The 22,639-nt window shown below is 39.9% G+C and overlaps 2 protein-coding genes across 2 annotated transcripts in view; both read right to left on the bottom strand.

Annotated features, from left to right (window-relative positions):
• ezrb (ezrin b) overlaps positions 1-10,290 on the bottom strand; it is a 28,300-nt gene extending 18,010 nt beyond the window's left edge. Inside the window, exons 1-2 of the mRNA XM_079215322.1 lie at positions 10,195-10,290; positions 3,952-4,035 (exon numbers count right to left, since the gene is read on the bottom strand). Of these exons, the coding sequence (XP_079071448.1) occupies positions 3,952-4,035; positions 10,195-10,206 (96 nt within the window). The 5' untranslated portion in view covers positions 10,207-10,290. The remainder of the gene's footprint in view (positions 1-3,951; positions 4,036-10,194) is intronic.
• A 3,400-nt stretch (positions 10,291-13,690) lies between these two features.
• Positions 13,691-18,782, bottom strand: rsph3 (radial spoke head 3; the record flags this gene model as incomplete). Its single annotated transcript, XM_079215766.1, has 8 exons — positions 13,691-14,646; positions 15,292-15,378; positions 15,699-15,861; positions 16,902-17,105; positions 17,285-17,430; positions 17,540-17,681; positions 17,782-17,863; positions 18,673-18,782. 8 exons carry the CDS (start codon positions 18,780-18,782, stop codon positions 14,591-14,593), a joined length of 990 nt encoding a protein of 329 aa, XP_079071892.1. The 3' UTR covers positions 13,691-14,590.
• Between the last annotated feature and the right edge of the window lie 3,857 nt (positions 18,783-22,639).

Genomic DNA, 22,639 nt, shown 5'->3' with positions numbered 1-22,639 from the left:
TTTTGGGGGAGTAACACAGCCATTTGCGTTGTATCTTGGTTCCTTTTTTTGACACTCTATGATACAAATCTTTAGAAAAACATCTCCCCTTTTTATCTTTAAGATACGGACCTTCACATTTACATGGTCCCTGCCTTAAAATGAACTTTTTCATGTCAGCATCAGTAATATCCACCGGGAAATGTGCCCGGTCACCAAAGTGTAGTATTTGAAGTTTCATCTGACTCTGTCGCACGGCTACCCGAGGCCTCCTCACGACTACCCGAGGCCTCCTCACTGCTACCCGAGGCCTCCTCACGACTACCCGAGGCCTCCTCATGACTACCCGAGGCCTCCTCATGACTACCCGAGGCCTCCTCACTGCTACCCGAGGCCTCCTCACTGCTACCCGAGGCCTCCTCACTGCTACCCGAGGCCTCCTCACGGCTACCCGAGGCCTCCTCACTGCTACCCGAGGCCTCCTCACGGCTACCCGAGGCCTCCTCACGGCTACCCGAGGCCTCCTCACTGCAGCCTGGCTCTTCAATGCAGCCTGACTTCGCTGGACTTGCAGAACCTTGGCGCACGCCTGGCTCTCCCTTATCCTCTGTCACAGAATATGATTTAAGTGTCAACGGTGAATGGGACTTTTATTTTGACGGCCACAGAGATCGGGAAGCAAAGGAAGTTTGGAACGTACACAAACCAGGCATCGTTCACATAGCAACAGTCAACTGTCAAATAGCAAACTGTGAAGACCCAATGCTTTTCGAGCGGTTTCCGACAAAATGTGTGCTTCAGACCCTTACCAAGGTCTCACATACTAATAACAACCCATGTTAGAAAGAACAGAGCATAAAGAACCTGAATATGCAATGAAAACCACACAAAAACAAAGTGTCGTGGTCATTTGAAGGCTTTTCAGGAGAAAAACTGTGTAAATCGGCGCATTCAGTAGACTGCGCATGTGCCGTCTGAGGTGGATCAAAGATCGTCCATTTGAGAGGGGAAACGCTAGACCCAGAATGTAAAATAAAAAAATCTCCGACGGTTGACGGAATTTAAAGTTACTTATAGGTGGCTGGTAAGGATCTAGATGGCGCCGTTCGACTCCTACATGCCCGCACGGTCACGGAGATGTGTTTATTGTTGAAATCCATTGTTTTAAAAGGATAGTTACGAGTGATTTTGTGAAACGTTACTTGCGTCGCGGAAAGTTGAAAAAAATAAATTAATAAAAAATACAAAATATTGCCACGCGAGGCCCCCCCGCGGTGCGGGGGCTGCGGGGGTAATCTCTACGGGCCTGGTCACCACCCACTTTACACTAGTTTTAGGTTGAAGGAGCAAAAGTGCAGTGCCACATAGGAACAGGTATCATGACTTCAGTCTGCAGCGATCTGACAGACAGTGAAAGTTTCTCTGCCTGGTTTGTGGTGAGAGAGAGGAATGCCACTGGGCTGAAACAGCATTACTCACTGCATCCTCTGGGCTGGCGAACGTGGAGTCTCCAGTGACTTGAGAGGGGAAGGGAGGGATACACCCAGCCAGACCCCAAACAGAGACCAGCACAAAGGATGAATGAGTGTGTGGGCTATTGCTGTCATTGTGACTCAATAGATAAGGGACTTGGGAGTTTTCCAAAGAGTTTAATATCTAAGAATAGTTCTGCTGTACAGAAGAAAAGCCATCATGCATACATGTTGCCTTTCTGGATTTGGAACAGCTTTGTAGTAATTTCTGAATGTGCCTTTGAGATATGGGTTGGGTGTATAATTGAACTAGTTTAATATTTTGCTCCTGGCACCTGTCAGCCAGATTATGCAGACTTCAGTTCAAGACATGTTCTCAGCTGTTTAACACCAACCATCCTTCTGCTTTTACCCAATCCAAACCAGTTCTCACGAGCTGACGCTGGAAGCTTTTGAGACCACAAGAATACAGGAGACAGCATCTGGAGATCAGGTCTGGTCGGGGAAAACACACAGAGGACAGATGGAACTAACCAGTAAAGCTACTGTAAAACAGGACCGCTGGGAGTTTTTCTAATTAAGGGTTAACTCAAAACGAAAACAAGCAGCAGTGAACAGTCGTATGGAAGTGAAACTGTGCGGGGGTGTGTAGAGGAGTGGCACAGGTTTCTCCTTAAGAGCAGCATGACAGGGACTAAGGTTATGATCAGCGCAGACCACACGGGCCGCAGCAGTCCTCACACTCACCCGAGAAATGAGCTTACTGCTGCTACTCAGCATTTCCACGAAACTTGTCTAAAACTATGAGAGAGGCAGTAATCGGCTGCGACGACACACGTACAAAGCTCCCGTTTCAAACTAAATCAGGCTCCTGACTTTAGACGCTGTGAACATGCGTGAAGCTTTGTAACCGTTCCCATGCTCAAATAACTAAAGTGTGTCTTTGCATTGAAATAGTGCACTGAACTGACTCTGACACCATCACAGGGTGTGAGTGAATATCTGTGGCACACCCCACTAACAGCCATTCTAACAAGTAGGCGGAGGAATTCACCAACACCTTCAACAGGGAGATGTCAAAGGCAAATAGCTGGGTCCTCATCAATGGCTTTCTAAAACAAAACGACACATTGAGAACTGTAAATCAGAGGTGGCTGGTTTATTTTCTTTAAACACAAGTGTCAGAACTGCTGACTTAGCCAAAATCCACCCATACACAAGCAGTGACATCATTAGCACCACTCCATATCTGAATATGGCTGTTATTCTAAATATGATTATGGCTGTAATTCGAGTTGACCTCTAGGGATTTTAACAGGACTGTATTCAAATGTTTTTTTATTACTAAAAAGCCCTGACATTCAGCCGCAATACACACAGTCGGCTACACTTGCCATTGAAAAACGAGTTATACAGGAAGTGGCTAAAACAATGCCTTTCCTCCCCCGGTGCTGTCATATAGCTTCAGAGGAGCTCACTCTAATGACATGTCATCTACATTTAGGTACTGAGCGTCACAATAGAGTTTTGCAACCAGAGGAAGTGTGCAAATTAAAAGAAAATGTCCTAACCCTCACTATATTTTCCTGTGAATGAAACATTAGGTTTCTAAATAAACAAATAGAATAGGAAAATGTGAGTGAGATTTCCTAAAAAAGGTGCCCAACACCATAGGGTTTATTTACAGTTTCCGTTATTGTGGCCACACCTTTTACTCTCTATTGAGTGTGATTTCCTTCACTAATATTATTAATCATCATTATTAATCATTTAATAAATGTCTCATGTCCTCCATGTTAAGCTGCAATTTTTCCCCACAGTAAACCATTTATAATAATCCCTCAACCTCAGCTCCTGTAATTGTGTCTGTAGTAGATAACCTTTAAGACCTATGGTAATGAATGGAAAGAGCTTTGGAGGGGTGATAATGAGGGCAGACACGTTCTCCTTTCCTATCACAGACCTCCGTTAGTGACGTCAATTCAGTTATTTAGATGATGAATGTTGTAGAAGTTTGCAAAGAGAAACAGCAGGAGGTAGAGGTATAAAGCAACAGACGTAAAACACAGATGTACAAATAAGTTTAATTTCATTTGTGAGAAACTTTGAAGAGATAAAAAAAAGTGCTTTTCTTGCTCAGAGTTAAATGAAAAGATAAATACCACTGTTATGTATGCATTACATAATTATTTTTGATTGGTTAGCTTAGCTTAGCATAAAGACTGGAAACAGAGGTAAACAACTCGCCCGTCCACCGACCCGCACCTCTAAATCTCACAGAATAACGTAATATATCTTGTTTCTTCAATCCATTAAAAAAACAGTGACAAAATGACAATTTGCTGTTTTATGGAGAGTTTTATGGACTATTTCTTGGCTCGGGGAAGTAAATTTTTTTGCAATCATTTCCACGTCGTTTGTTTTCCCAAGCGATATTGATAACCCATTAATAGGTCAATACTGATGCTAGAGGTCAATAAGGAACACATTTGCACTGTACCTGGTCAAACAGCTGCTTGCCGGTGGTGCTGGGCTGGATGGCAAACTCCAGCTCAGCATCCATGGTGGTGACGCGAACATTGACCTGTGGAAAAACATGAGCAAACAGGAGTTCAAAAGTGGACCAGAGCAACAGAGAGGCTCTCATAGCTAAGGGCTTATACGTGGTAAAGCATGCCAGACTGCAGAACACTGCTATGGTGTGTGTGTTTGTGTGTGTGTTTGGTAAGGGGGTGTATTTGCAGAGTCAACACATGGGCAGCTCTGTGTTTATCTCTACTTTCTCAGAGCCAGACTGATTCAATGGGAATTTTGCTTCAAGATCAGAGGTGTTTTTTGCAAGGAATATTCAGTGATAGTTTTCTAACTTTTGATTTTAAGGAACGTACGAGTGCTGTGAAACTCCATATCCAACACGAACTTCCCTTATAAGTTATCAAGCTAAGAGGACGGATAGACCGAAGAGAGGAGGGCTGAAATAAGGCAACTACTTCAGTCATTTACAGAAAAAAAAGGCATTCAGTTCTCTGGTTAATGATCGATCAGAGTGGCCTGTGTATACAAAAAAAGAGGTGGTCATCTAACTGAAACCTGCTTTAGGAGCAGATAATGTAATGTCCATTTACAGGGATCCACCCCAGTGATTGATGTGCGATTTCAAAACTATTACAAATAGAATGACTGCTGTGCTGCACGGAATAATGAGAACTGACGTCAACTGTGACCCATAATGGAGGGAAACAATAATCTACATTGTAATAATCTTCATTGTAAGTTTGATTAGTAATCAACAAATGGCATTTCTATGCAACAATGGACAAATATTTACAATAGCTGGTTTGAGGTAATGCACATACCGACTCTCACCTCTGTGGGTATAATGTCAAATGTCTCTTTGTGGGGGTTATGAAAAAGGCCCTCAATGTATTAACTGAACTTATTAATGCTCAGTGAAAACAACACAAAGGTTAGTGAACACAGGGTGAAGAGAGAGAGAGAGAGAGAGAGAGAGAGAGAGAGAGAGAGTCTGCTAACAGAGCTCTCCAGTGACATCTTTCATCTCCGGCCCATTGTGAGCAGCGCTGGACAAATTCAATGACGCCCACTGGAAAAGGGACGTCTGGCCTGCAGCAGTGACTTGTCTAGTGATTCAGAGCTCTACTGATTCCTATGAAGCTACGCAGGCTGAGAAGCTAACTGACAGGCGTAAATCCAACAGAGAGGACAAATCCAATCACAGCATTGGATGGAAAGCGCCTCACCACAGTGCCGTCCAGGATATTGTAAGAACACAGTAGTCTAGACAGTGGATTTTCAAGGATGCCCCATTTGTTTCCTCCAGCTTTCAAGTACGGCAAGCAGACTCACAACCCAGGAGTTGCGGCAAAGCGAACTTTGCTTCACAACAACTCAGAGCCATATAGAGTTTGTAGCTGTCCCGCTATGGGCATACACTTTAGAACTTTTTGAGTCCAACAGGGAAGCTTATACCAGCGTCAAGTCCCAGCTGAAAAGCAGGGGAAGGAGGGGAAGCGCTGCATTTACTTTACACAGCCAAACAAAGATCCCCTTTCAGCTGCAGTGCCCCAGCAGTGCCTCACTACCATCATCTCCAGCCTAGTGGAACCAGATGAGCAACAACTAAAGGAAGTGATCAGAAAACTGCTCTAATAGAAGCAGCGCTGACAGATCTAGGATGCTTCTCTCAACATCACAGTCTATATTTACAGCAGTTATAGATGGAGCAACTAGAAAAACACACCCAAACCAGCAGAGAATGGAATATGTGAATATGTGGAGCCGACAAGCCAACAGAAACCACTGAGTGTGTGATATCTGATCTCAAAGTAAGTCCTCCAGTGGTAACTCACAATAAACTGAAGCCATTCAGAGCGGTAAAGAAAACATGACACATACGCTAAAAATATACCGGGCGAGGACCCAGAGTTCCACAATGAGCAATTTTAGTGAGAGGAAAGTGCAGGCGTTCATATTAACCGTATAAACCCCTGCCTCACAAGTCACAACAGAAATAAGTGACTCAACCATTCAGCTACAGGAGCAGGGGTTCCCAAATCAAACTTGAGTTTATGCACATTTTCACACTCTTGGTGGAAGGTGCAAAGTTGTGTTTCCAAGAAACAGTAACAACAAGTAGGACAAGCTCAATGGTAAATCAAGTGTAGAAACATAGATTATAGTATTGATTATTGAAACATGATCAACAATGGGTTTTGGGGATTTTATGGTGAAACACTTACTTCTTAATACTTTGTTACATTAGAAAAATGTATAGTAGTAGTTATCGCAGAGTCAGATGAGAAGATTGATACCAATCTCCCGTCTATACGGTAGAAACTCAGCTTAGGATAGAGATTGGAAACGATTAGCGTGGCTCTGGTAACGAAAACAGACAAAACAAAACCTGCACTCATTTGTTTAAGTTGTAAAAACAACCAAAGATGGCAATTTTCTGTTTAATAAAGAGGTTGTAGTGTGTGTGCTAATTAGTGAGCTCAACAGTTCCTCGTTATCTTTGGACAGGATGTTTACCCTTTAAGGTCTTTATGCTGAAGTTAGGCTAACAATCTCCTGTATTGATCTTCTAAACGCTAGAAAAAACAGATCACAGTGAAAGAAAGAAACTTATTCATATTAACCCTTTCCCCTTTAGCATCAAGGTCCAAAATATAAATTGACAAATATAAACAAGAACGACAAGAAAATAAAAACAAGGCAAAGATCAGTGACCTGTCATAACAGATCTCCTGTAACTCCCTGAGATAATCCAGTAGACACCTACCTATACATTTAGACAATAAGTCAACTGACAGAAAAGGGAACTGATTGATAATCAATCAATCAAGCCAATTATGTCCTAGTTAAAAACTGCCCTTGCCGTTCCATGCGATCGTGACCTGGATAGCCTTCCTTCACACTCTATGGTCACGTTAAAGAAATGAGGAGGTCATCACCTCCCTAGTTAAACTGTGAATAGGTTTCACCGCATTCTTCAGTGAACAACATTCAATATTTAACCCCCTGCATGGCTTTACAAGAGCCTTTTGCAACAGAAGTCACCATGGAGACTCCACTGAAATGATTTTAGAGTAATATAACCATAAACGACGGCTACTAATGAGAGAGAGAACATTGTGTCCTGTATTGCGTTGAGAGAGCATTCTCACAGGCTCTGTCAGTATTACATACGTGCATATCGTTCAAGAAGGAGAGTTATATGACTTGTAGACATTTTTGGATTTGTGAATCAGGTTCGAGGGCGTTCCATGTATGATTGAGTTATCAATTATTTAAAAGGAACAAATATTAACAATGGGACTGGACATGAAAAGGGAAACACCCATCCATTTTGATCGTGGCCACGCCTTGTACAGTTTGTGTCATTGGTCTGTGACTGTAAGGAAACAGGATTCTGGGAGAGCCGAGGAGAACACTGTCCTTCACTTCTGACAATGTGTCATTCAGATAAGTGACACATGAGTCACACAAGGACCAATACACAAGCGTTAACTACTCCTCAAATCTGGTCAAACATCCTGCGGCTGGGCGTCTTGGTCATACAGTTTCTGTTGGCCAAACAATCCTGGAATGCTTGATTTCATGCCAGGTATCTGAGCTGAAATACTTCAGTGCTAGTTATCGTAAAATTTAAAAGGCAAATTGCCATTTTTATCCCCTTTGATTTTTTTACAGTTACGTTACCAATAATCTCCTAAATGTGTCCATAAACTTGTAATAGGTTTTAAAAACTGCTCAACCTCATTTGATGGAAGGCTACGACATTCACAATTTGTTCTCACCCTAAAATGTAGTTTTACAGATGATTTTCGGAGGCATTGTATTTGATAATGATGCGTCATGAAGACAGAGAGAGAAGGTCAGGAGAAAGAGACAGAGGGTGAGGATGTAGTACATCATGTACATAAGGCAGGTATCTCACACCCAAAAATGAATGACTCAAATCACTGGCCTTGAAGATGCATTTTGGTGCATTTTTCCCAATGACTTTTGGATGTTGTATGAGTTCAAATTAAAAAAGCTCAAACCTGGTAATAATTGATTAATGGTTTGAGCCATTTTTCAAACACTGAATACTTTATCTGATAATGTGCTGCTTTTTTTTGTTATGTGACTAAGTAAATTGGACCCCCAAACAAGCAAATTTAAAGAATTGCTGTGGGCTTGGAGAAATTGTATATGGCTCTTTTTTTTAACAACGTATAGGAAATAATTAGCAGTGTAATCGATAATGAAAATAATCGTGAGTTGCAGCCATAAAGTAGCAAAATACTCATCTGACTAGCTTTAGGAGTTTTCTCCCCTCATCCCACCGTTCGCTGCCTCCCACACTTGTACTACATTTGCGGCTACTTGAGCCACTGACACTCAAACTAATCTCATTACACACTTTTTGCAGAACTCAAAATATAAACTCTTATTTACATATCTCACCATGGCTAAAAGGGAAACTTCATTCATTTTAGAGGATGATGCTTTCTAGTGGAAACAGCATCAATGGAGCACCTTCATTTCAATATACTTTGGGACCAAGTGTCCTATTGATATTATTCATGTTATTATTATTGGCTGTGTCGGTCGCGGGGCCACATATTGAACAGTCAGTCAACCAGAGGACAAAATAAATAAAATCGAGGCTTGTATTCTTGTCTTGATATCATGGAAATGAAAACAGTTTGGCATTAATGTCCAAAACGGCTGTTTTGTGGCAGCTGCACTCGGTGTGCTGCTGCTATCAGACAGTAATGATGTAATCACGGTGACGCTCATGACAACCATGAGGCCTTTCTAAACAAACCAACAACACACTTTATGACACTGACCGGGGCTTTAGTCATTGTTATCATATACGCTGCTCGGTTCAGCAGCAACCAGTCTGGGCAGCATTTAAACAGCAATTAATGCTTTTATTCTGGTCTTATTTACTACAATCTTTCACATTTTAATCCTGTTATCAAACTTATTAACTGTTTGATTTGAGCATTGCGGGGCTTTCTATTCTCCTTTTTAAATAAAGAACAGTATCCATGTACAGAACATTTCCATCACAATTTCCATAATACGGTACACCACCGTGCTAGAGAGGTTAACACAGTGAGGTGAGGGAGGGACATGCTCCATGTGCGTCTGTAGAGTATGTAATAGCTGGGGTGGGGCAAAATGAGTCAAGAATACTTGTGGCTAAAAGCTGTTCAAATATAGAGAAGCTTCATCAAATAATGTCTCTTTTTGTCTTTTCTTTTGCTTTTTTTTTAATGATGTAAAGTCATTGATACCCTTAAATACTGTTAGTCACAATTTCACATTTTTCCCAAGACATTTAAGTGGGACGCAGCTCCCAAATTTCATCCTGGAAAATACCGCCAAGAGACGAAGAAAGAGCCCTGTATTCATCACAAACTAAATAAACAATACATTTTCCACCCCCCTTGATTATGATGTTGCACAAGTGCACGCCATTATAGAGAATGACGTCAAAGATACAGACCCTGTGACTATGACTGTGAGCACATTAAAACAGTATTTAACAGTTCAGGTCTTGAGTATAAGTCTCACTATTATTGCTCAGAGCAACATGGAGGATATTCACTCAAACATATGGGACAACCCCCAGGATATGAAAAGAGCATGTGATTCCCCTTTAACACAGACCTTACTGATACTGTACATTTCTAAGACAGAGCTTCATATTCAGACCGGTGAAAACGACACCGTTCTGGTTGTGATTAAGCCTATACATGTTTAGTTTATGTGTTGTGTCTCTGGCTCATTGACTGAGAGTTTAAAAAGGAGTGACAAGTTAAATACATGAAATTAAATTGACAAATGTTTTACAGTGATCACTCAGCCTGGAAGTTAAAGAAACTACTACTGCATTAGTTTAACGTCTGTCCCTCCAAGAAGGTGATTTAATTAACTATCACCTCTCAGAAATATCTAATCTGATTTAAAGACTCACTCAGCATCAGTGCTACCATTCACTGGATCAGCTATTCAGTTTACCAAACACCTAAGTGACTCGTTAGTTAGTCATCTAACTTGATTATTGTGAGAGAAAAGATGAAAATCCGTCGGCAAAGAGAAGATTACACTGAGTTTCGGCTGTTCTTCCATTAAAGTCACCTGTCTTGTTTGGCCACCTATAAAGCAGTGATAAAACAAGTGGCGACTGAAAAAGTATATACAAATCAAAAGGACTACTTACCGCTTTGGGCATTTTCTCTTTTCTTTTCCTTGCTCTGTGCGAGGAGTTATTAAATAAAAAAAGGGATTTCCAAAGAAGAGAGCTGTGCTCCGTGCGCCTTCCTGAAAAGAGAGAGAGAAGAGAAACGAGTTTCAGCCTCTTCGGCGGTACTTAAACCTGCTCGGCACTCCTGCGGGCGACAGTCATCGGGATGAATCACCAACACGTTGACAGCGGCGAGCCAACATATCACCGGAAGCTACCCGATCACCTTCAAAATAAGAGTCGTATCCCTTCTGATCATTTGTGGTCGTGTCACTTTTACAAGTCCTGCCAAGATTCTGATCCCAATCTTGACCACAGCAAACCTTTAAACTTGAACGTTTTCAATTGTATGTGTAAACGTAAGAATATTATTGCTATAAAAAAGTTTGTCCGATACATAAAACCAACTAATCTAAGGGGGGAAACAGACAATAAGATTTGCAATATTGTGTAATACCTCAATTGTATGAATCATCTTGACTATAAACTGTTCGACAATGGTGAAAAACATACATCACATTTTATCAGAGCCCAAAGAGACACTTTGAATTGCTTATTGTGTCCGGCTAACAGTCTAAAACCCAACAATTTTACATTTGTGGTGATATAAGACAGAGAATCTCAGCTAATCCTAACATTTCAGAAGCTGGAACAAGAGAGGGTTAAAAATATGACTTTAGGGCTTCAACTAACAATTATTTAAATATTTAATTTAACCGTCCAATATATATTCTATAAATGAAATACTCATTTAGTCTATAAAATGTCTGAATGTAGTGAAACATATCCTTCACAAACTCTCGGAGCTCATAGGGAAATTCAAATATTGAGTTCGGTCCAATCAAAAGTTCAAAACACCAGGATACTCAATTTACATCCTCATTTACAGAGGAAAGCCGCAAATTCTCACATTTGAGACGTTGAAATATTATTTTATTTTTTTTGCTTAATTAAATTAGAAATAGTATTTGGTCGATTGACTAATCAATTGATCAACAAATCAATAGAAAAGGTTTGGCCACAGTATTTCTGAGTATGACCCTGAAGAAATGCATACTTTTTCAATAATAAAAGACTTACTGTGTTTCTCTCTGATACAACTAATTATGTCCATCAAGCATCATTAATTTATCATTATCTCTTTTATTAGTATATATTTCATCCCGGACACTTAATGCTTTCCTCTAAATTATTTTATTCTGAAATGTAACACCGGAAGTCCTGCAGTTTTATTTTACCTTGACAGTCGAATCACCTCCACACCAGGGAGGTTAACTATGGTACTCGAAGTGCCTCACCCACTAGCTATGATAAAAGTTATAGTCCCCACCCTACCCTGTTTCAGTCTTTTATTTTCACGCCTTCCGTTGCTAACAACTTAGATGAATGAATGGAAGCCACTTACACTAGCTCGGCGTCGCCTAATAAAGTCGGAAAAGACACACTTTGCATTTCACCACAGATTATCACAAATGGCCAGGGCCACTGACCCAGCAGCAGATAACCTTTGGAGTTTGTAACAATGTTAGAAGTTGTCACAACGTGTTGATCCCCATGGTGCATATGCAGCCCGCAGGGTGACGTCTATGTAATGGGAACACACCCACCGCAACAGTGGAGCGACTGAACCTCAGCAAACGAGAAATTCCACCTCTTGGATCGGCAACGACCGAGGACACGTAATATTTCACAATAAAACAAATAGTTCAAGACTGTGTTCGCATATTCAACCCGCCCGGCAGCAAAAACAATGGTGCCCTTTGTGCAGGCGCTTCCTCAGTCATCCTCACTGTAATCCCGCGGACACCTGTTGTGAGATTTGTCTCCTTTGTGCAGAGCAGCGGAAAGTGCGCCGGGAAAAAAGTGTGAAAAGTGTGTTTTCACCCCGCTCCCTGCTCGCTTTGCTGCAAGCTGCAGTCCGTGTGAGAGTCGGGTGGGTCATGGTCTTACCGGAACCGATGAGGTTGAGCGATGAGACGCCTGTCAGAAGCCCAGAGCAGCAGATTTCCCCTTCCTCTGTTCAGCCCGGCGCAACATGGCGCTCATCAGACAGGCTGCTGTGGAGATCCTGTTGCGTCTGAGCGCGGGTTCAACCCCGGGTCCGGGTACCTGCCGGGGACATTCAGTCCCGGACTAAAAAGTGAGGCGCATTTTACATTGGGAATTTCCCCACCTACAGGATGGGGAATTTGTAGTGTTTAATCGAGAAACCACATCAGTCAGAGATTTATAATATTTAAAGGGTCTTGCATGGAGACAAAAAGTCCCAAACTCAAAAAGGTCAAGATTGCTATCATGAAAACATTTTGTACAATTAGTTTAAATCAATGAGGGCTAATCCATGGCAATACATGTGTACTCTCTGCTTAATATACATTAATTATCAACAACATTCATACATTATAAATATGACTATATTCACTTATAATTACTCCAACTAATAGTATTACCGGCTACAGTAAAAACTAATTTAGCTATTTGTTTGTTCATCTGAATTTATTGTTATAGCTTAAAATTAATAATGGATAAAATTATCTAATAATAGAATGATTCATCATTAGACTTTTACATTAATTGTTCTTCTTTGTTATTTTGGGGTTATTTACCTCAAGATTGTATTGTTTAAATGTTTGAACACTATGTGACAGACTGTGACCTACATAACATTTAAAATGCAAAGTACATGTCGGCCTAAAGTCTATATCATTCTTCATTCATCAAATCATATCACAAACTGTATTCTATGTGTATCAATGACACAGATTCTGACACATATTTTTAATTAGGCTGACTGGGTTAAAAATGGTTTGTGTAAAGAAACAGCATATTTTGTATTTGTGTAAGTCAGTTTGACTGAGATAACTACATTAATCTCAATACAATTATTTGAACAATAACTATAAATACAATCCACGAGCCCAGGTAAATAAATTGAAGCCTCATGTATCACCTTTGTAGAGACTGAGGTGTCACCTGTTCTGAGCTCTGATGCAGAACACAAACTTGTTTTAGTTTCCCAGTAGTTCACTGGAACGTGTTCGTCATCCGCCCTGCAGAGGAGCAGAGGAAGTGCTGCCAAGTAAGAGGGGCGGGGCCATAGGTGAGCTGGCCAATGAGGTGGCGGGATTAAAATAGAGCCGTATATATCGGAGGTTAGACCTACTTCTCATCATAATACGAAACCAGGGTGACGTGACACCACCACGTTGTACGAGTTAAGCAGCCATTGTCTCCACTTCCATTGTCATCATAAGCCCTGCCTTACGAAATAAAGTGTTTTGACCCCATTGCAAATAATGAAAATATGTTAGGGAATGTCCTTGATACAGCAGTTGGTTATTTAACCAAAATTTAGCCTATTATTTTTGTAATTCATTAGATAAAGTACACACACACACCAAAAAACTATTTCCCAATATGATTTATTTTTAAGACAGCCATTAACTTAAATAACCTTGTTTTGTTTGTGTGGTTAGCTAAATTTAGCAGATAGGGCATCAGAGCAATGCAAAACATTGTTGAATTTGAATGTTACAGCAACTGAATGAAGCGATGCCAGATGCAAATAGATCATATTCACAGGAGGGCGCTTTGAATGATCCTCTAAATATTTGAAGTTTAAATGACTGTTGCTTACCTCATGTGTGACTTATACTGTGTTTCTTTCGTTGATTCGTTCTTTTTAATATACAACTTTGTATTTGTCTGATTTGATGTGTTTGGCGTTTTGAAAACAACCAGGAACTTTGTTCTGATAGCTGGTAACATTGACAAATAGAAAGAAGGATGTTTTGAAGAGGTATTAAAAAATTAAGTCAATAAAAGATGATAAAGTTAATTTAAAGCTTCAGCAAATAAACTATAAGGAACAGCAACATCTTTGTATTTAAGAACGTCAGATCTTCCATTGGCAGCAAATTATAGATTTACAACAAATCTCTGCAAGCAATGCATATCAAATCTTTTCGTCACAGTTTTATTGGTTTTGCAATAAGTGAAACTTCACACTGCTGTAAGATTTATATATTTAGTAAAAAAAAAGAGGTGACTTTATGTTTTGTGAGAAAGATCTTCTCATGCTGTGCAAACAAACAAATAACTTAATGGGAAAGGATAATACAAAATTGCATTGAATTTTCCACTATTTCACAAATTCCCTACTAATCATTAAGATGTTTAAGATTGAAACAGATGACTTGTGATCACAGAATAATCCTTATAACACAGTAACCATCTGTTCTTAAAAAAGAAAAAAGAAACAAACATATACACTTGCATTATGATCTATTAGAGACGACTTTAGTCAGTTTAACTTCTTTTTTTTAGTTTTGAGAATGCCTTCATGCACTTGACTTTGCTCAGTGATTCATTTTTAATGTGCCTCTTTGCACATCTCCAGTCTCTTCTGGACAACATCTTGGATGATATCTGAAGGACAGAGAGAGAGAGAGAGAGAGAGAGAGAGAGAGAGAGACAGGATGAGGACGTTTCTGTGTGCAATATGTTTGACATGAATTACCTCTGTTATGTTTAAAAGGAACCACTAGATGGCACTCCAACAATGCCTATGACCTGATGACCCCTGGAGGAAGATTTGTGAAATACTTTTCAGCTGTCAGGGATAACAACATCAGCCTCAAGAACATGTTGATGACCAACAATTTATAAGAAGATTATGTTTATATCTGTAATGTGTATATCTGTAATGTTTGTTTTTGTAGCTGGAAAGCTTAAACATTTACAAGTAGATTGGTAGACAATAACTAATTCATAAAAATGTGTGGTGACCCATGTCTTGGTTTTAGGACAATTTGTATTTTTTATCCAAAACTATAATGTAGGCAGGTAGTAATTTAATTTGTGTTGTTCATTTCGATCAAATGTTGTGTTGTGACCGATTGCGGCTTGCACAGTTTGTGGACAGTTTTGAGCTAGTAGTGTACACTGAAATAAATACTGAAGAATGATGCAGCTTTAGATTTCTGCTGGTTGCTGCGTAGGATTTGTTTGTACTACTTTGCCAACAAATCTAACCGGGAGAAAATGAAAATAAAAAAAAATGTATTCCCTTACTGTCCAGCAGGTGTCTTGCTGTGTATCTCCTCTCCAAACTGTTGTTAACTTCAGCCATCAGCCATGGGATGAAATTGGTCTCAATATCTGGAAATTAGCAAACCACAAATATGATTAAAAAAAAGTTTAATCACACATCATCATCAAAATTATGTACCGAGTATCAATAATACAAATAATACATTTTATTTGTATAGCGCTTTAAAAGGTACTCAGGCACTTGTAAAGACAAACAATGGAGGCGGCAATAAAACAATAAATGAGCTCATCTATCACCGATCCCCTTCCAGATTTGATGAAATGCCGCTGTAAGCAGCGAAGAGCAGTGATGCCCTCATGTGTCAATAAGGTGGGAGGCTGCGTCTGAATGGAAGCTGATGCTGGAGAGCACTGCAGCAAAGGCTGACCTTTCTCCACAGGGTCATACAAGTAGCCGTGGCCTCTCAGTGAGGTAAAGACGGCCGGCAGGAGGTCAGACAAGTACTGCTGGGTGTACGCCCGGGCAGCAATCTTCTCTGCAATCTCTTCTTCTTTCTTCAGCACCTCCTTCTGCTGGGCCACTCTACGCTCCTGGGATCAGAAGAAAGCGTTTTTTAAGCAAGCACACATTGCGTTTCATAGTATCCACTCTTTATTGAAACTGCTACATCTGCTGTCCTAAACATTTGGTGTGTGGTTGTTCTTCCTCTAACAACCAATCCAAAGCACACAGCACCAGATGCTTTTTAGAACAACCGGATGTTTGCTTGAAATTATTAGAAAATAACTTAGTTGTTATTGCCATCTATTTTCTTAGCAGACAAAGAAGAGGCCACAACCGACATAAGCTACAATAAAAAAGCACACTCTGGGAAAAGAAGAGGAAAGGACCACTTGTTGATGACCATGTAGCAAAAGAGAGACACTATTAAAAAAACTGATTTCATAGATTATATTACTCCTAAAGTATTAGGAATATTCCTAAAAAGGTCATTTGCAGTTTGGAAAATGTAGCTAATCTGCTTCATTAAGGTTTTGGTTTGATCAGATTTGACTGATAACTGAAAATGGAAAATGGACTTGTATTTGTATTGCACTTTTCTAGTTTTCCAACCACTACATTTCATTCACACACTCACACACTGATGGCAGAGGCCACCATGCAATGCCCATCAGAACTAGCTAATCATTGATACTCATTCATACACAGTCTAAGGAAACATCGACATGGACTAGCTTCTGATTTAAGGACAACCCACTCTTTTACTGAGCCACAACCTGTGTCACCCTGGCAACATGAACAGCCAATCAACTGGTATTGTAAATCTGATATATGCTGTTAAATTTTGAGTTTTAGTTTTTAACCCAACCCTACAACAGTGAGGACAGGGCACAGAGAAAATACATTAACACAGAAATATCTCTTGTGAAAATGACATAACTGTTCCACCCATGACACTGTGGCCATGTAGGATCACAAAGGTTGTAGAACTTCAGGAAATAGCCCAACCCCAACTGTATTTTCAGGACCGATGATTTCATGGCATTATTGGTTTGCCCTGGTTTTCCAGCTTTGGGATAGACTTGTTCCTGTACAGTGATTTAAAATGAATTTTCTTAATGTGACATACTTTCTCCTCCCTGCGGCGTCGCTCCTGCTCCTGAAGCCTCAACACCTCTGCCAGCTCATTATTTCGGAGCTCTTCGAAGGCCCTCTGCTGGGCCCTCAGACAGGCCAGCTCTTCCTCCTCCATCACCTCCAAAAGAGACTGTTCTAATGTCTTACCGACCAGGACCTCCAACAGTGGCTGCACCTCCCTGCCGAAGTCAAACAACTGCAGAGGAAAGTAGTAATGCGTGGTATGAAATTTTGAAACGGAAAACATTATGTTTGATTTTATCATCCCAAAAAAAAAGACATTATACAACAATAAACTGAGCTTTGTGTGCAGAAGCGCCTCAGATGAGTTTCCCTTTGAAATAAAACAGGTCTAATACGTTTTGGATATCATACCTCTCCCTCCTCTATCTGGGTTTCAACATCTTTACCAGATTTCGCAGGTATAAAGAGAGGGGTTTTTGGTTTGTCCAGGAAAGCATCAGTCTGGCACTCGATATCTGTCGTCACTAGAACGTCACTCAATTCTTCCAGATAATGTTCTGAGGGTCAAGAGTATTACAAAACAGCCTTTGTTTCCAGCAGCACGTTTGACAAACTCATAATTAATTGATTACAGACGTTCTGAAGGTGTCAAAAGACAGACCGTACCTGTTTGTACATCGATGTGTTTTCTGCCCTGCAGGGCCTCTGGCGTCCCGGTTCTTAACCGTTCCCTGGCTCGTTTTCGAGCAATGGCTCTCCTCCTGATCTCCTCTTGTCTTTGTACCTCGGCAGGGTCTGGCTGAGGCATCTGTCAGAGGTGGGCAATACAATGTTTTAAGATAAAATGGCAGAAAGAAAGGCAAACCTACCAGGCATGAAACACATTAAGATGGTTGTTTCATACTTACAATTGGTATGATGTGTTTGGCATAAGTGTTTCCTCTGACAACACGACGGTCATACATAATGTTTCCATAAGTAGTGCGTGTCCTAAATTGTTAAGGAAAAACATAGCACAGTCATAGTGTCAGCTCTTTTAGAAGCTCACCTTGTTTGTTTCAGAGGTGACATGCTGATCCATGTTGTGCTGGTATCAGACAGTTTAATAAAAACAGAGAGATTTTTTCAGAGATTTTCTTTCTCTCTGGTAACACAATGGTGGTATACAAGTAAAAGTACCTCATTCAGGTAAATACTCAAAAAGTGTTTTCAGCCAAATGTTGTAAAAGTATCAAAAGTAGTACACACTGTGCAGATTGTGACATATTATATGGATTATATTATTGGATTTATCATAAATTCAAGAACACCAGATAAAGAAGATACAAAATTTAAAAAACAGAAGCGCATTTTTTATTTATTTTCAGCAAAAGGAATACAAACAGCAATAACAAAAACAAGTGGCTGAGCAGATCCTAACATTAAACATTAAATATCAGGAAAACATTGTCCATCAACTTTGACTATTTTTTAGCACTAAGCATCACTGATTTAACCTATAAACAGTATACAAAAAGTCCACCTGCTGTCCACTTTAATGTTGTAGTTAACTAACGTTAGTTGAGGTAACTTTAACTTTGCTAATAGCTACACACTGATTGTATATGTCTAGTAGCGTTATTTGCTTTTCTCATAAAAACAGCTGTGTATAGGTGCCCTTACAATATGTCCCTCCGAACTGTCGTAATATGTTAAATTAGTTAGATGCACTTGTGAAGAAGCTCATGTTAGTTATAGTCGCTCAGTCTCCCTTTGACATCTTTATGTATGCTAATGTGTTTAAAGACCAACACACGTACTGTTCAGGCGGAGGCTCCCTGTACTTGGAGCGGGTCTCAACAGGTCTGGGCCGACTGGAGAAGATGTAGTTTCCGTTCGGATCTTTTTGGCTTTGTGAAACAAACGCCATTTCAACCAGAAGCAACCCGGCAATGTCACGTTAGTTCTAATAACTAGCAAGTTAGCGTTAATGGCGACGCAACACGAAACAGACGCAGCGAAATGGTGTTGTAGCAACCGTCTCCAGGAAGTGAAACGTTAACGTCGCTGCCGTTACGTCACTTCCTTTAAAATCAGGTCAGTATAAAACTTCAACTGCTATTACTTATTTTACAGTAATTATAGTATTTGTATTATTACTACTTCTACGACTGACACTACTACAACTGTTCCTACTGCAACTACTATGTATACGACTGCTCGTTCTGTTATTACCACTACTACTTCTGCTACTATTACTCATCCTACTACTACTACTACCAATAATAATAATAATAATAATTATAACAACAAAAGTATCCATTTTAACTCAAACTAAAAGGGTCATAGTAGCTGTTCTGTTCTGCAGATGGAGTTTGCCCTGTCGTGGCTGTGTAGATGTTTATTATATTTATTTATATCCTGAGAACTTCTCATTCATGTTGTCGTAAGAAATTATATAATCACATATAATCTTATATAATCACAAGATAATTGGACCTTGTGGTGAGACTTTTTTTCAACTGCAGTTTGCCAGGTCAAGAATGAACTGTCAATCTGAAAAAAAACTAAACAATAGTATGTATATAAATATATAAACAAACCTTTTACAACTGTAACACAACAAGAAGAGTCAACAGACATATGGTTTAGTACAGTAAGTAGTATTGTAACAATTCTAAAGCTGGTGAGACTTTGTTTAAAAACTGTCGCCACCTCTTGGCTTTTCTTGTTCTGTTTTAACACATTTCAGTTCTGAGTATAACATGTTGATGCAAGGACCACTTCCTGTACAGAGAAGTCACAAGGTAAAAAAAAAACAAAGTACATTTTGTAAGTCACTCATTTATGAGTTTAAAGGTTTTTGAATTGGTATTTAATTTGTACATTTTCTACATATTTTTGGGGTGATTACATAGTTAGAAGTAACAAGACAAAATTGTTGTGTGAGTTGCAGTGCAGGCTTGACATCTCTTGCCACCTCTTCATGTTTTGTATACTTTACCGTTGTTCAAGCAAAACAAAACAGCCCAAAACTTTTGTTTTGCTCACAGGCAACACTGAAATGTGAGTGGCACGAGGCATTTAGAAAAGGAAAGCAGAAACTCAACTCGAGATGATGTTAACCACAGAGAGCATTTGCAGCTCTACGAAAGTCTTAAAGTGTCAAAGAAAAATAGGGCACCAGTGTTTTTGTGAGTACAAAGGTTAAAGCTCTTTGGTCATAGTGACGCCTGAACTGGCTCTTTTGTTCTCCTTATCAGAGATTTCATGACAGAGATCATTTTGCCCTAATTGTTGCATCTTTGATTTGTGACATAATAGACCCACTGGATCACAAAAGATACTACCAATACTGTCCCTGCTACCAAGTCCCACCACTAACACTACTACTACTACTACTACTACTACTACTACTACTACTATTATTACTAGGACAGTACCTCTACCACTAGTACTACTTCTACTGCTAGTCTCAATACTACTACTAATGCAATACCACTACTAATGCTACTCTACAACTACTATCACTACTACCTCTGCTACTATCACTACTAGGTACTATTACTTCGTATCACGTACCAGTAGTATTATAACTACAGTACCACCACTATTAGCATAGTATCATATTATAGCATATTGACATGCCTTGTATATTTTATATGTTTTATAAAAAAACAGTGAAGCATCATTATATAACATTTCTATGTAAATGTTATTGTATTCACAACACAAACAGCTAAATATAGGAGAAAACCATGTTGGAGCCACATCATGTATTTTTGATCTTTTTTCAAAAGGAATAAAGAATGTCTATTCAGACAAGTGTGGATGTTTCTGTATTGTGAGGGCTGGGATTTGCTCTTTGCACGGTTCATTTGCTGTCACAAATCATTAAGCAGCATTAAAGGATAACTGTTTAGCTTGCCACTGTAGCCTCCTCTCATTAGTGTTGAATGTAATCCACAAGATTACGCAACCAACCGCGGCACACATCTCCTTTCAGTGCAGCAATGGACTCACAACATCTTCTTTTTTATTTTTTTATTCCACACTTATATACTTTTGCAAATCCACAAACTTGATCAAAATATTGCTTGCATTTGTAATCAAACACAGTGTAAACGGGGACCAAGCACCGACGTTATAGTCTAAAGCCATTCTCATTAAGTTGTCTCGCTTACTCTGCCTTTTAGAAAAGTACGGGGTTACTCAAGCAATCAGGAAACTGGGTGGTAATTAAAGTAACTAGGCATCCAAGTGGAAAAAGGCTCTATTACTGAAACGTGTATTGTAAGTATTATGAGGGAAAGTGGCAATGAAAGCAATCTAGAGCAGTGAGGTAAAAGCAATCGTCAAAAATTGGTATACAGCATATACAAAATAATTACTTACTTAAGTAATTATTTTATACACGTACAAAATGGGGTGCAATCTAATGCACTAGACCTAACTAACTCACCTAGAAACATTGTTAATAGACTGCCAACCAATTTATTCACCGCGGGAGTTTTCCTCATTCATTCTGGCCGATGTTTACATCCCATCTCAGGCCTGTGTGAGTGAGGCACTCCAACACCTAGCAGAGCAGATCAACAACATGGAACACAAACACCCAGACTCCCTGCTCATTGTTCTTGGGGACTTAAACAGAGCAAACCTCAGAAAAGAACTGCCACAATACAGACAACATATTAAGTGTAGCACCAGGGACAAAAACACACTGGACCACTGCTACACTGTACTAAAGGATGCTTATCGCTCAGTCTCTCGTGCAGCTTTGGGACTCTCTGATCATTGTCTGGTTAATTCAAGGCCTGTGGTGAAGACTTTGAAGAGATGGACCAATGAAGCCAAGCTGGATCTGCAGTCCTGCTTTGCCTCCACTGATTGGAGTGTTTTTGAGGCTGCTGCTACAGACTTGGGCCCCATTCCTCGTACGTGGTTCAACAAAGTCGATCAAGTGTCTTATTATCCATCTTAAATTACCGAGATGATTGACGTCAGGCTATGTCGGTTTCTCTAAGGCTGAACCGCCCTCGAACAGTCTCGTTCATTCAAACCAGACGGATCAGTCATCTAGATAAATGTGCGTGCATGCTCCTCTTCATAAGGGGGAGATGTCGAGCAAAGATTCCATGATCTTCAAACGCTACAATGGCAAATAAAATCAGAGAAAGAGCGTCCCTTCTCTCCGTGGAGGAGCAGAAGACGTTAATGACTATATATGATGAATTTAAGACCATAATCATGGCAAAGTCTAATGATACGTTCACATCCAAAGCGTAGCGAATATTCGCGAAAAAGAGGAGCTGGGGGGCTTAGGGGCTTAAAAGGTTTCAATTTTTATCATCCCTTTTATTAGTAATTTAAGTGATTACAATGTAGCTAATGTTGTACTGTGTATAGCCCTGCCTTTCAGAATCAATCAGCAGTCAGGCAGTAATAATTTATACAGATGTACACAGCTGTACAATATGTTCATTAAAAAACAGCTTAAGAGCAGCTGTTCATTAGTTGATGATTGGATGTTTGCTGATGAGCACACACTCTGTGTGCACAGTAGCTGTACTTAAAGCAATGCAGAATGAAATGCATGTGCTGCAACCGACTGCAACCCTTTTCTATGACTTAAAAGCTCTGGCTAAATTAAGTGTTTATTACGAGATGTGTTGAGTCTCAAAATTAATTGAAAATCAAATCAAGCTGTTTTTGACAGTGTTCAAGTAGGAGTTTGGATATTACATGCAATGTAACCAACATGTTTGGCCAAGGTCTTTCGACACA

The sequence above is a fragment of the Taurulus bubalis genome (assembly GCF_910589615.1).
Source record: "Taurulus bubalis genome assembly, chromosome: 3".
Taxonomy (NCBI): domain Eukaryota; kingdom Metazoa; phylum Chordata; class Actinopteri; order Perciformes; family Cottidae; genus Taurulus; species Taurulus bubalis.
The sequence above is the reverse complement of the archived record's forward strand: the minus strand, read 5'-3'. Positions and strand labels throughout refer to the sequence as shown.